This window comes from Aquila chrysaetos, chromosome 20, assembly GCF_900496995.4.
Source record: "Aquila chrysaetos chrysaetos chromosome 20, bAquChr1.4, whole genome shotgun sequence".
Classification (NCBI taxonomy): Eukaryota; Metazoa; Chordata; class Aves; order Accipitriformes; family Accipitridae; genus Aquila; species Aquila chrysaetos.
In genome coordinates this window covers 16,080,145-16,093,298 of record NC_044023.1, presented here as the reverse complement: position 1 = coordinate 16,093,298, position 13,154 = coordinate 16,080,145, and the positions used below count along the sequence as shown (strand labels likewise).

Sequence of the window (13,154 nt, the reverse complement as noted above, 5' to 3'; positions counted from 1 at the left end):
ATTTTGCACATTTTTCATTTGGACTAGCTGTTGCTGGACATGGGATTTCCTTACTGAAACCATGGATATATTACACTGTTCAGCGTTAGCAGTTTTTTGGATCACTTGTATGGAGGGATTCAACAAACTGAGAAGTAAAAGGTGACGGTGTAAAAGGTTGCTGATGAATTCTTGAATACTTTGGTGTTGAATTAATCAAGTGTATCCATACTAGGAAATCTTTCCCTTATTAAAAATAAAAGGCCAGATGTTAGCACATACCAGTTTGCATAGCTCCTCTGCTCTCAGCAAGGCCGTATCAGTTTGTATCTCGTGACGTTCTGAACCAAAATACCTACTCTCAATATTATTTTAAGCAGTTCACTTTCAGCTTCCTCGCGTGTGAAAATGCACAGAACCTTGCCAAATGTCTATATTTCAGCAAGACTGGACTGGCAGAAATTAATAGGTTTACGTTTAAATGAAAAAATATGCTGTAACATTTTGACAAGTCCTCAAAAATTACAATGCATGTTTTGTGCAGCTGAAATTTAAAAGTAAAGAAACTAATGCCATATATAAGGGATAGTGCCTTTAACTGTATACCAAACGTCAGGATGGATGAAACGACATACGTCTTTTTCAAGGCAGATTCAATAACCCCTCCCTACTCAGCCGAGCTATGAAGGACACGATTAGCTTTAATTTTCAGGAGAATTAAGTATGTGCTTACTTCTCTTGTTAAATAGGGATGGACCTTGTTGAATTGTGACCAAATACAAAGGGAGCCAGTGAGCATGTATACTTAAATGCTCCAACAATAATTCAATTATTTATATAATCTGGGGGAAACCATTTTATTGGTGTGGGAGGGAAAACACAATAAGCTAAGTTTGTGCTAAAGAATTAGTCTGGCAAAAAAAAGAGGGAGAATGTAACTTTATAGGTAGTTTTTTTATTAGTTTGCTTCACCAGTAAATATGGATCAGTACTTTATGTTTTAGCACTAAAGTATGAAAATTACACACCTGTAAAAATGGCATCTAACAGTTATGAAATTAAGAAACGCCTGTCACCATGTAACATACCATTAGGTGTGAGGTCATATTCAAGAAATAGTAAGGAAATTAATGTGTTTAAAATATTGAATAGCTTAGTAATGTAAAATATTGCTACCTTCAATATATCTGAAAACAGGTCTGATTTGGGGTTGTAGTAGATTTCTCACTGTATTGGCTCTGATGAGAATAAAACCAAAATACCTTCCCATCATAGGGCTGGTTGAAAACTAAAAATCAACGTTTTTCTGAATACATGGGGAAACTTGGAAATTGTAAATTCAAAACCTATCACTGCGTCCCACATATGAATTGCATCTAATTTATAATTATATTGTATGTAATTTATATATTCCACGTGAAGCAAGTCTTAGGCCTGTAAGTGTACAAAACAGCAATTTGAAACAATACAGAAATAATTGTTTCAGCTCCACAAGGCTATTACACCTTCGCTGTAGCTAATAATCACCTGCCACGTTTTGTCAAGAAAGGATGAACACTGCTCATCCACTCCACTGGAATGCAGAATACCGTTACCAAAACCGTGACATGATCATTAAAATAATAAATATGGTATGAGGGGTACAGTATCTGTTGTAGAAAGAATCCATCTCGCCTAGCATTCAAGATTTAAGATTCGAGGGTCACTGTAGTTAGCAAAACTTCACTGCATTTAAACAAAACAGAAAAAGCGTATGTTTGTTGTCATGGAATGTCACATCAGGGCTTGTCTTGTATTAGAATATTATAGGCAGTAACACTGATCATATAGTGCAAACTAGATAAAATTGCGTTTCACTGTGTGAAATAAACAGAGGTGCAAATGCTCAGTAGGATACCATTAAGACATAAAATGGCAAAAAATAAATATCAAAACTTTTATCAGTGTAAAAAAGTAATTGGGTTATTGTATAACCTAGAGTCTGGCAAAAAAGGCCTCAAAAAAGTTCACTCAGTCTTCAGAAGTTCTACAAATTAAGTGCCTTTTCAGGTTTCCAATTAGACAAGAGACTCCATGCTTTCTGCGGGATCAGATTCGTCACTGGCCATCACAGCACCATTTTTGTCCAGTGTCATGGGACCATTTCCATTTTCCTTAGTGCTGACCAAGCTTAGCATTGCCTTATAAAGAAACTGGTACTGTTCCTGGAAAAGAAAGGACAAGTTATTCCAATCCTTTAAGTGTACATAAATGAGCGGCACTTAAATTTGGCATTTCCAGGGAAGGTCATGGATCTTCATTACTAGAAGCATACATATAGCAAAGAAAAAGACTTGGAGAGCAATTACCTCTGTTAATCTACTTTAACCTTGTCAACTCAAAATTCCAGGTTTGGGTAGAATATATTATTCCTGATATATTATTAAACACTACAGGAGGGCAGGACAATATCTGAGCCCACACTCAGCCCCAGGTTGTTCCCCCATACCGGCAGAGCCACGCACACTGAGGCAAGGGTGCTGCTCTCGCTGCACACCGAGCGAAGGGCTCCTCGGTTGAAGCTTTATCTCCCTGCAGCTCTACGCGCCTTGCTGCACCCCTTCAGATCACAACGTGCCAGGTTTCAATAGCACAGCTTAACTTACAGGGCTGGCAGGGGGATGATGACAAGCCAAAAGGTCCTCCTCTGCTAGGGCTGCCTGTACAGTGGCCCCCTAACTGTATGAGAAATAAGCTGAACTGCAAATCAGGGACTTACAGCGTGGGTTTGAGGTTTATAAAAAATGACAACTATACAGAAAAAGCCCAAACGCAAATTCTGCGTGGTAGCAGATGCAGCAGGGCTTGATAACATAGACAATGTGTGTTTTAGTTCATGCTTTCAGTCTCAGATGAAAACCTTGTAAACTATCCATTTATATTCCATTTAAAGACTTACAATGTCTGTAAATACTCCAGGCCGCATAAGGTTTATCATCTTTGCCACCTGGAAAACATCGACAGCATTTTCATTCTCCAGCTGCTGGGACAGAGTGGTAAGGGCACATAGCGTTCCCGCTGACACAGCTCCATACCTGAAAAACCACACCAAACTGATGAGTTACTCAGAAGCATACCTGGGCACTGACACAGAGCTGTAAAAATGTTGATATAGTCTTATTTGATTACTGTAGTCAATCTTTGTGTCTCTTAAATGCTTGTTTTGTACAGGCTAATTTTTAGTAATTTTAATTTATAGAAGAAATTTGATGGTACACCAGTCATCTCAGGACATCTGCAGTATTCAATACAAAGAACTGTATCAGCAGAAGAACGTGAGCCATTTAAAAATACCCAACCTGGAGACTATAACACTGAAATCAGTTCTCACATGCCACATGTACCTAAAGCATCTGCATTACAGCTGAGTGTATTTTAAATTCATTAGTGGGAGCTCAAGCAAAACATAAACGATTGGAAAGAAATGAGACTTTGCCTCTTCCTCCACATCTGACAATTATAGAAAACTAACACGGATATGAGGTGCTCACAAGTAAATGGGGCACATCTCAAAGTCTTCCTTAGGTCTGATTCATCGGCAAAAAGCAACATCCCTGAGTTGGGCACCCAAGGGACATTACGGATTCTGAAGAGTTGAGCTGTGCTGTCATTTAATAAGAACCTGAGCAACGGTTATTCGTCAGGAGCATGACTCAGTGTGTCCTTGAGATACTGGTCAGGTAGAAATCTTACTGCTGCTAAATCTGCGGGTGTACTTGAATCATATGTGCAGTTGCAAGGCATGGCATAAAGGACCCTAAGCACCAGGGGCTCGTAAGTGCTTCTGAGGAGCCTCAACCGTCCTCTGCTCTCCCAGTACTCAGGAGATGGAAATTCTGTCCTGGCTGTGCTATGGGTCTGCTCTGTGACTTCGAGAAAGTCTGTGTCTAAATGTCCCCACCTGTAAAAGGGGACATTGGTGCCGACTTGCTCTGTAAACCATTTGGAGAGCTGTACACGAAAACTTAAGTAATTGGGAAGTGCTGCAATGCCATCTGGTTTCATAAGATTACCACTAGGATTTTTTACAGCATTCCTTTGGAAGTCAAGACATATGCTGACTTAATTTCATACGATTTTTGCAAACTCAATTTGTCTAGAAATGGGAAACAGAAAGCAGATCACAATAGATCTGCTATATTTGATGAAAAGTCTATAGAAGAAGAAGCAGGGCTTTTGCAGAACTATATAGATGGCTGTGACTGATCATCTACAGGGACAGCGGACAAAGTGGCCAGCGCGTGTACCTGACGTTACACAACTAAATGCCTCTGAGGGTCTAATGGCCTCATTTTTACTTGGGCTGATAACCTTCAGCTCCCAACAATCTGAAGGCTTTTCTCGCAGAAAATTATGCAGCAAATCTTTATCTAGTTGCCTACATATGGGCAGTTATATTTAAAAATCTTGACAACTGTCTCAAGTTGGAATTTCTGAACTTCTTTGAAATGTTGTTATCAAGTTCATCCCACCATGTACTTCCTGAATACCACATGCATTTAGTATCTGCAAATTCATATATTTGGAATTAATCTGCAGTTGTAATTATTAGTGGATTATGTGATATAGCTGTTGCATGTAGTAAAGGGAAATTTTCATTTTCAGCTACATTTGCTTAGGCTCCAATGAAAAGCAGAATCCACATTATGTATTAGGCATAAAAATAAAATCATTGAATATGACAAATAAATGAAAAAAGCAATTTACAGAAAGAATGACTCAGCACTGTTAGGAATGCGATTTTGATTTTTTTTTTTTTTTTTTTGGTCTAGCATGAAATGCCCAAATCAATAATGGTTCTAATTTTGTAAAACACAATCTTAAATACTGCAAGAGTAGCAAAACCTCACTTCAGACTACCCAAAGCATGAATATTAAAAATAGCCTGGAATTAATCAGTGCTGGCAAAAGGCAACAGAGCTTACACTGTGTATTAGCAAGGCAGGAGACGGTGGGAGAAAAACTACTTGCTGCAGCCCAAGGCACCATTTGCAGGAGTCGGCTGGGAAAAACCTGTTGCAACAGCAACAGGCCAACGTGAAGCAAAAGCTCTTTCAGCAACGGCAGATACCAGCATGCGATCGCACATCAGCACAAAGGCTGATCTGACCACTGAAATACCAGAGCACGCTAATAACGTTTTTGCATGGAAGGTGAAGTTTTCCAAGACTTTCCCCCTAATTCAGTTTTGTAGCCATGACAAAAGGTCTAATAGACTGGAGTGCAGGGGGGTTCCAGGTACAGCAGTCGTTTACGCTGGCTCGGTGTTCACTCTAAGGGCAACTTAGCAGTGTCAGAAATCGGGCTTCCTTGGGATTTTAACGGCAGAATGGCTCCAGAAAGCGCTCTGCCTGCCAGAAAACAGTCCCTCCAAAGAGATCCTGTTAGACTCAGGCTCCAGCTTCACTATAATGGTATTTTGCAGCCCCATAATGTGTGAAAAGTAATAATATGCAATGCAATATTTAGCACCCTTTATAATTGGGCATTCAAGCATAGCTGGCAAGACAATGCTCACCACTGCACTACAAAAGAGACAAGTGTTGGGGCATGCTGGCCCTGTGTTAGTGGGCTCCCTCCCTCCCGCTTGGCACCATATGGTCCCCTTGGAGAGTTTTGGGGGAAGCAGAAGGAGAAAAAATAAATCTGCTCTCAGAAAACCTGGGCCCTTTGTCACAAGATACTTCAACTCCTCATCCTGAGACACAGCTGAGCCGAGCTTGCTCTATCTTACGTGGCACATTAAACCTGAGCTGTTAGACAGAAACTGGTTTCCATTAAGTCCATATTGGGCTGCTTAGAACCTTATCTGAACCAGTACTCTGCTAGGTGCTGAAACAGGTTGTAGGATTTGTTTAGGATACTTCCAGGTGCAGAAGAACCCAAAACGCTTACAAAGAAAACACAGCCTCACTTTCTGAGTCCGCCTAAGATTATGACCAACATAAAAACTACACTAAGCAAAATGTACTTGGCCTCAGATGCCAACTGAAAACTCATCCCTGGAAGTTGAAATATTCTGATCCTGCTCCCTAGACCACTAAACCCCATGCGCTCCATGCAAGAATGGACATCAGTTCTAACAAGTGTCCTGTAGCTGAGTAACTCCTTGTACAACCTGCACAAAAATGGGAGAAAAGAGTTGACATACTCATCATGAACTATGGTGGGGCCATCCCTTGTTAAGGCCTCTTCCTTGATTACATTGATAAGTTCAAAGGTACTGCTTATGGGAGCATCTGGGTTTGGCCATTTAGGACACTGAAAGTGGCGGACTTCCAGAACGTAGTCATCCTGCAATGAAAAACCAGCCTGGGCATTAGCTACTTCAGTTTCACATTTGTCCACTCCAGGTAGAAAAAGGGAAGAGCCTCACTACCAACTGAAGAGATACCGTCTTCTTCCAAACAGTTTATATAGAAAGAAGAAGACAGACACAGCTCTAGCATCTCTCTAACAGTGAGCACCCTGAAATAACGCAACTTTAACAAAATGTGCAGTTGACAAAAGATTTTGTGTTTGAGTTCAGGGCTTATGTCCATATAAACCTCTCTCAGAGCCCTTATAGCTTAAAAGTCAAACAAGAGCAGAGCAACGAAGGAATTCAAATTTAAAAGGGTTTGCAAACTAACGTTTTACAGCAAAATCCAGCTGAAATCTGCATAGCAAACTAGAGGCAGGTTTACAGCTCAAAAGAAATGTGCTTACATAAAACCCCTTAATTAAGACCCCCCAAACAATTAAACTATAAATGCTGACTTTTATAAGCACAAATAGGACAATAAACCTTGGTGTACTTTACAAAGAATAATTCAATCTACTTGTGTGATTTCAAAATGAAAAACCACTGTCGTCACTTTCAAATAAGACAAACAATACATACTACCGTCTCACTAGCTAGAGGAATCTGCCTAGAAGTAGCAGATGTAGGAGGGAGAAGGAGCCAACGAGAATACCTTTCCCCTGTGAGCAGCACGCATGCACATGCATTTACAAGTAGATCCTTTTCAAAACTGTTTCTGAACTCTTCTTCTTCCATATTTAAATGACATCAATAATATTTTGGTGAAAAGCCAAGACCCACGTTTGGAGGTTTATTTTACCTGGGTAGCTTCAAGGATAAAGTCATGGATGATAATTTGCTCTTCGTTAGAGAGGCACAGTCTGTCTTTGCTGATAAGGGTCACAGTAAAGGCCTCACAGTTCATGGATTCCTCGCGACTTGGCCAGTACACAAACTCATCTTCTGCCTGGAGGAATGAAACAACACACTACTGCAGTCTTTAAAATACCTTGTGTGTGACTGAAAAATCCAATGGATCAAAAAATTGGTTTGATAAATAGAGATGATCAGGAGCTGACCTTTAGAAAACATTTCTGTCTAAAACAAATTTACTATTACAGTAGGCAGTAAGCCTGCCAGATCCTTCCTTTGTGTGTCCAAACAGGTAATGTCTCCTTTTTAATTGGTTTCATAGGGAAATGGGTTATCTTAGCTCACTCATACTTAACCTTTATATTGTATCCCAGGCTTTATTACCTCCTGCCTACACAGTTTTGCATGAAAGTCAGATATCTGTTTAGAAAAAACTCATTGACCTTTAAAAATTAATTGCCTATTATATTTAATTTGTGTTTATTGTGGTCTAATCCAAAACTCAAGGTCTGTGGATCAGGTCTAGATAGAAGATTGATGGATGCTTATGTCGGGCTTGAATTTTTAGGAGCAAGGGGAGGATTGAGGAGGAAGGAAGAAACCCAAATACTCTTAGCCTTAAAAAACCCACTGGCTTAACTTAATGCAAGTTTTCCAGCAAAACTCCTCTACTCAAGGGACACTGTAAAATCTCAGTGAGACTGTGAATGGTGGAAGAAGCTCAGTGCTGAAGTAGCCTAACTGACAGGATGTAGATAACATACTGTCAAAGCTATTCTTTAAAAAATAACTGTGAATTCCTAATTTACTGCAGAGAAAGGAAATTAGGCTCTGTCACCACATACATGCAAAGCCTGTTTCTCCTCCTGGCTTCAGGGGTCTACTGTCCCTGCAGCGTAAGCACAGAAGCTACTCTGGCAGCATACACAGCACTGCACGCCTGCGTCTCTGAACGACTGTGTTGTACTCATGAGAAAACAGGAGCTACGAACCCACTTCATCCTGCTGTGGCCATGAGCGTGTCTCTAAACCCAGGCTTATTTCGGTGGGCCTGGAGCCTTGATGTACGATGTACATGATATGCAAGATACTGTTGAGATCTGGGCCTTAAATGTTTATTCTGAAAAAGGGACTTAGGGTCCTAAGCCCTCCGAGTGCCTTGACAATTCTGCCCTCAATAAGCAGAGGCTCCAGCAAGCAGTGTAATATTGCTGAACGCTGGGGAAGTGACCTCTCCTGCCATAAGACAGGTCCTCACGCAGCAGGTAGCTTGCATTATCGTCTTGTCCTTTGGCATTGCACATTCAGCACCTTGATGCTGTCTCGGTGCCCTGCCACCCTTCCTTACCAGCCCCCACAACCCACACCAAACACAGCCAATGCACGGATGCTACTGCCCTGCTAGCCAACCTCCACCCTTGGAACGGTGAAGGTGAAAGAAGGGACCAGGCATCCTTGCAAGGGACGGGGCCGAGCCCAGCGTTCCTCCTTTACCCTTCAATCACTATTGTTCCGCAGAGCATTTTCATGTACTCGTAAGGACAAGATCAGCCTCTTCATTTCCACCTGACGCACTTTCATTTCATTAGTGCTTTCTGATTCGATCGGATTTCTCTGAATGCTCTTTGCCTTGCAGTGCCTGCAATCCCTTTCATCGCACCGCGCACAGGAAGCACACCGACTGCTGCCTCTTCAGTAGCCCTGCATGACTGCTATTTTCCTGCTGTAATGAAGGTGGTTTCTCTTCCACTCTCAGCTACAATCGTCTATTCACCCCAGTGATGCGTGCATGAAAAAACGAACCGCTTAGTTCTTAATCCTTTTCAATGCGCCCTCTTGAGACGTGCTAGTAAATCTGGAAGTAGTGATTAGCACTTCACCTGTGTCTCCTTATTCTCTCTCTCTCTCTGCCTGTCTCATTGTTTCCACTTAAAGTAATGTACACGTTTGCTTTTTACTTTCACCAGAAACAGCATCTGTAACCTTGCACAACCGTAGTCTTGCATGGCCCGAGTCTTAAGCCCCCAGGTAAACAAGCAACTATCCTACTGTCCCTGCTTCCTATTTCTGCTCCTCTCAGAGTCCTTACCCCTGGCCCAGCGCGCCCAGTAACCTCAGTGCCTCGTGTCCTGCCAGCCAGGCAGCCCTCAGGAGCTTCGCAGAGGTCGTCATCGCTGGCAGGCTGCCTGCGAGCACTGTGGTCCATCCAGCTCAGGATGTCTTTCCCAGGGGTGAGGGCAGATGGGGAGAGCAAAACACAGGCCCCACATCTGGAAACTTGTCTTTTTGTAACAAGCTTACAGCAAAGGTTGAGACGGTGGCTCAGAAATTGGCTTTTGCTTCCAACCCGACAAGAGCCATAGCACGTGAGTGAGCGACCCTACGCTGGGCTGAGTGACTGCGGTACCGCGCAGGGAGGGACACGTTTAACTCACCAGGCTCTGGTTGTCCGGCAGCATGACGATGATCTGTGCATTGTGATCCCAGATCATTCGCCAGAAATCTTTAGTCGTATGTGGCAGCGGATGTTGGGTTATGATGAACTCGTTACTCCTGTAGTAGCCCTTTTGCAGAAAAACAAACCACACAGTTACTTACTGCCTTCAATGCTTTTAAAGCATTAATTTCATCTTTGGGGACACATAATGACCCTTTTTCATTTTATTCCACAATATTTTCACACAGACTATAATTTTATCACTCCACTTCCATTCTGCAGAGTCCCCATTGTTTTCATTTACTCTAAATCCCAGTATTTATTTGACTGTATCTCATGGAAATACACATTCCATCTAAATGCATCTTGTATTTAATTTTTTTAGGCAACAATCTTTAATAAAACACAGTTAATAGTTTTACATTATGGGGAAGGTGTTAAAATCTCATCTGTTAATCCACAGCCATTACATACAGAATTAAGACAATTATAGGCATCTGGTATTTAGCACCTTAGAATTGATTTTACTTTGTAATTAGGTGTTGGCTTCCTCACCATGATATAAGAGGCATTAATGTAATCTGTTCCCTTCATTCCAGGCAGCGGTGCCAAGCCCACTCTAGCACGCTCAGCTATAAGATTAAAAAAACACAGAGAGGGAAAAAAAAAAAAAAAAGATCAAAGTCTGGTCATGGCAGAATACAGAAAGTAAGAATTTCTCAGACGTTAACAAACCAAACAGTGTGCAGCTCCCATCTCCCGCAGGAGCAGGCCAGCACTTTAACTGCGTTAAAGCATTGCCTGCTAACACAGGATATAAAAGAGAATGTTGCACAATATTCCCACAAGGACAAAGTAATTTCAGGAATCAAATTTTACTATAGCAAAGATTTTCACAGCAGGCTGAATTACCAAATAACAGTATATGCAGTGATAACAGGGGATTTCAGGTAATTCTTGACTGTAGTGTTCCATTTGTCTCCAGCAGCACACAAACCCAGCTGATTTATTTTGTTTTCCCTACCACTCCGTAGCACTACCATCACTCACGCCTCCCAGTTGGAGGGTGAGAGAACCTCCAGAGACAAAACCCTTCCCTAACGGGTAATCACCTAGAAGTGTGTGCGTGTTCTTCAGCGGATCTACACTTCTCCGTCTTTGAGGGCTGGGTTCAACGAGATCCTCAAACGAACTGACAGGCTCCTAGTGCCAAACCAAAATCACTGCAGCTACGTGACATGAAGTGCAAAGTCGTATAGACTATTTCTGCCCCATTCACATTTGTTTTTAAGATGTATCCTGATGACTTCCCTTTTTATTAACAAACTTCATGATGGACTGTATCTGTGCCATTATTACTTTGTGCTAGCTTGGCTATCACCTGTCCTGTACTCTGGGTACCGTGATGGGCATGGCGTGCCCATGCTCGGTCTGGTGCAAATTCATACTGATTGACAACAGTGCATAGATTCCATGTTAATGACTGTGAAACTGCAGCCTTGGGCACTAAGTACCCTCAAATCTGGGGAAAGCTCACACGTAGAAATTGAGCGTAGTAGCTGAATTACAAGCAACTTGCGCCAATCACACCGGCAGGTATCACCTGAGGTGGGAGCAGTATCGAAGTCATTCTCTCAGTATTCCACAGATTTATCCCCTACCTAATTATTCAAATTCTTAAGCACTTCAAATTAACATTTCACATGGACAGTATATCTGGCTGACACTGTAGCTATTTTCTTTTGTTCAGTTTCATCAGGGTAATTCTGAAAGACAAGACATCTTGGTCTGAACAAAAGATTACATTTCTACTTCCTAGTGGCTATGCCTTTTCATGCATAACACTGGGAGAATTCAGTACAAAAAGTTATGCTAGGCAGTAATCAAACTGAAGATGTGATCTTACACGGCACGACTGATGAGTTCCTGTTCTTCTCTTTGTTGCAGTCTTTCTGAGCGCTGAAGCATTCCACGTATTTTGCATTACACTGTGTAACCAGCTGAAAGAGAATAAAGTAGTAAGTCAGTCCTCACAGCGCACTAAATGAAGAGAGGAGGTTTCTTTGCCAACTCCTGCGAAGATGCATCAGTAGAAGAATAAACCGCATTGTTAAACTTGTTTAAAATACTCAAGATGCCAATGGATATCATCCTTTTCATACAACGTGTTTAATGGATAAAAAGATCTCTGCAGCTCTCAGCTTCGAAACATCCTGAAAATGCAGTGCCATCAAAATGTATTTTCACAGAACACTACATTTAGTTATCTTTGAGAATATAATTCAAAGACTTGCAGATATGTTCAGTCAAAAGCAGGTCTCAAGGAAGAAGAGCTAGCAAAATAAAACAACAACAAAACTTTCATGTTTTCTTCTAAAATAAAAGCCAGATCATTCCTGCAGAATATATTTTTCTGCCAGGCCTTTGGGGGACCCTCCACGCTGGCATCTGAGATCCGAGGCCGTGGGTTACATTCTCTGGTCTGCCAAGTTCACTCTGGGCTGCTTATGAGGCACAAAGAAAAGTCAGGGAGGCAGATTTGTATTTGAATAGTCCCGCAGTGTATGGGGAAACTCTACCAGAGCAAAGAGGATGAAGATGGCTTTTTCATCTCCTGCACTAGCCACTCATTACTCAGCGTAATTTTACTCTAAGATGGTTGAATGTAAACTACTGTACCAGGGCATGAGCACAAGTTATTTTCTGCTGGCTGTGTGGTAGCAGCAGAAACGAGAGAAAGATTTAATAATTGCTGCTGGTCACGTCCCCGTTTCAAATGCACTCTAAACAAGATAGCACTCAACTCATCTATGTACTGGCATAAGCCCCATTAGAAGTTATGGGGTTTCTAAATACCTGTGCAACATTGGCAGAGAAAGTAATTTCTGAAAATGGCACTTAAGTTTTTGAAATTTTGCCACAAGTCATCAGAAAACATCTTCATAGATATAATTTAGTATTGTTTGTAAAAGTGCAACACTTTTTTTAATAAGAAATCTTTTCCTCCTGCTGCATTTTGTGTGCATATGCGCACGCTCGTGCTTGTTTCTTTAATTTAGTAATTAAGCATCTGGAACGTCTTGACTGATGGAGAAGTACTGAGATTTCTACAAGTGAATTCAGAGAAAAGCCTGCTCATTTTTTCAATAGCTTGGCACCTGGTATAGTTTAACAGTTTCAGTTCCTTAGGTAGTTATTAACTGAGTGAGTTTAGCTGTGAAAACAGACGTCATGTATAACCTTCTTATGATACATAGTCTCACAAAATATTTTTAAATGCATTCAAATAAAATGCAATCAGAAAATCTTAGGTTTCAAATAAAAGATCTGGGCAAAAAAATTTACTTTGGCCAGGATGAAAGCAGCTATGACATAGCAGGGAAAAGCAGCAAGCACAGTTGTTAGCAATGACAAAGGCATATTGTGTTTCTTGGTCTTAAAACATTTTTAATTCTTTATTTATAGTGCTGAAATAGTCAGTGGTGCCAAGAACCTCATTTCATGTCTTCCTCCATGTATATGCATGAGCGCCACAGTTTGGAG

General features: G+C 41.3%; 1 protein-coding gene across 2 annotated transcripts in view; it reads right to left on the bottom strand.

Moving 5' to 3' along the window:
- Window positions 1-914: 914 nt before the first annotated feature.
- Window positions 915-13,154, bottom strand: part of PTPRG (protein tyrosine phosphatase receptor type G) — a 413,686-nt gene continuing 401,446 nt past the window's right edge. For both annotated transcript variants that reach the window (XM_030043864.2, XM_030043866.2), the window contains 7 exons: window positions 11,518-11,611; window positions 10,167-10,243; window positions 9,610-9,738; window positions 7,122-7,268; window positions 6,170-6,312; window positions 2,918-3,053; window positions 915-2,183 (listed from right to left, as the gene is read on the bottom strand). In XM_030043864.2, coding sequence (XP_029899724.1) covers window positions 2,037-2,183; window positions 2,918-3,053; window positions 6,170-6,312; window positions 7,122-7,268; window positions 9,610-9,738; window positions 10,167-10,243; window positions 11,518-11,611 — 873 coding nt within the window. In that variant the 3' untranslated portion in view covers window positions 915-2,036. The remainder of the gene's footprint in view (window positions 2,184-2,917; window positions 3,054-6,169; window positions 6,313-7,121; window positions 7,269-9,609; window positions 9,739-10,166; window positions 10,244-11,517; window positions 11,612-13,154) is intronic.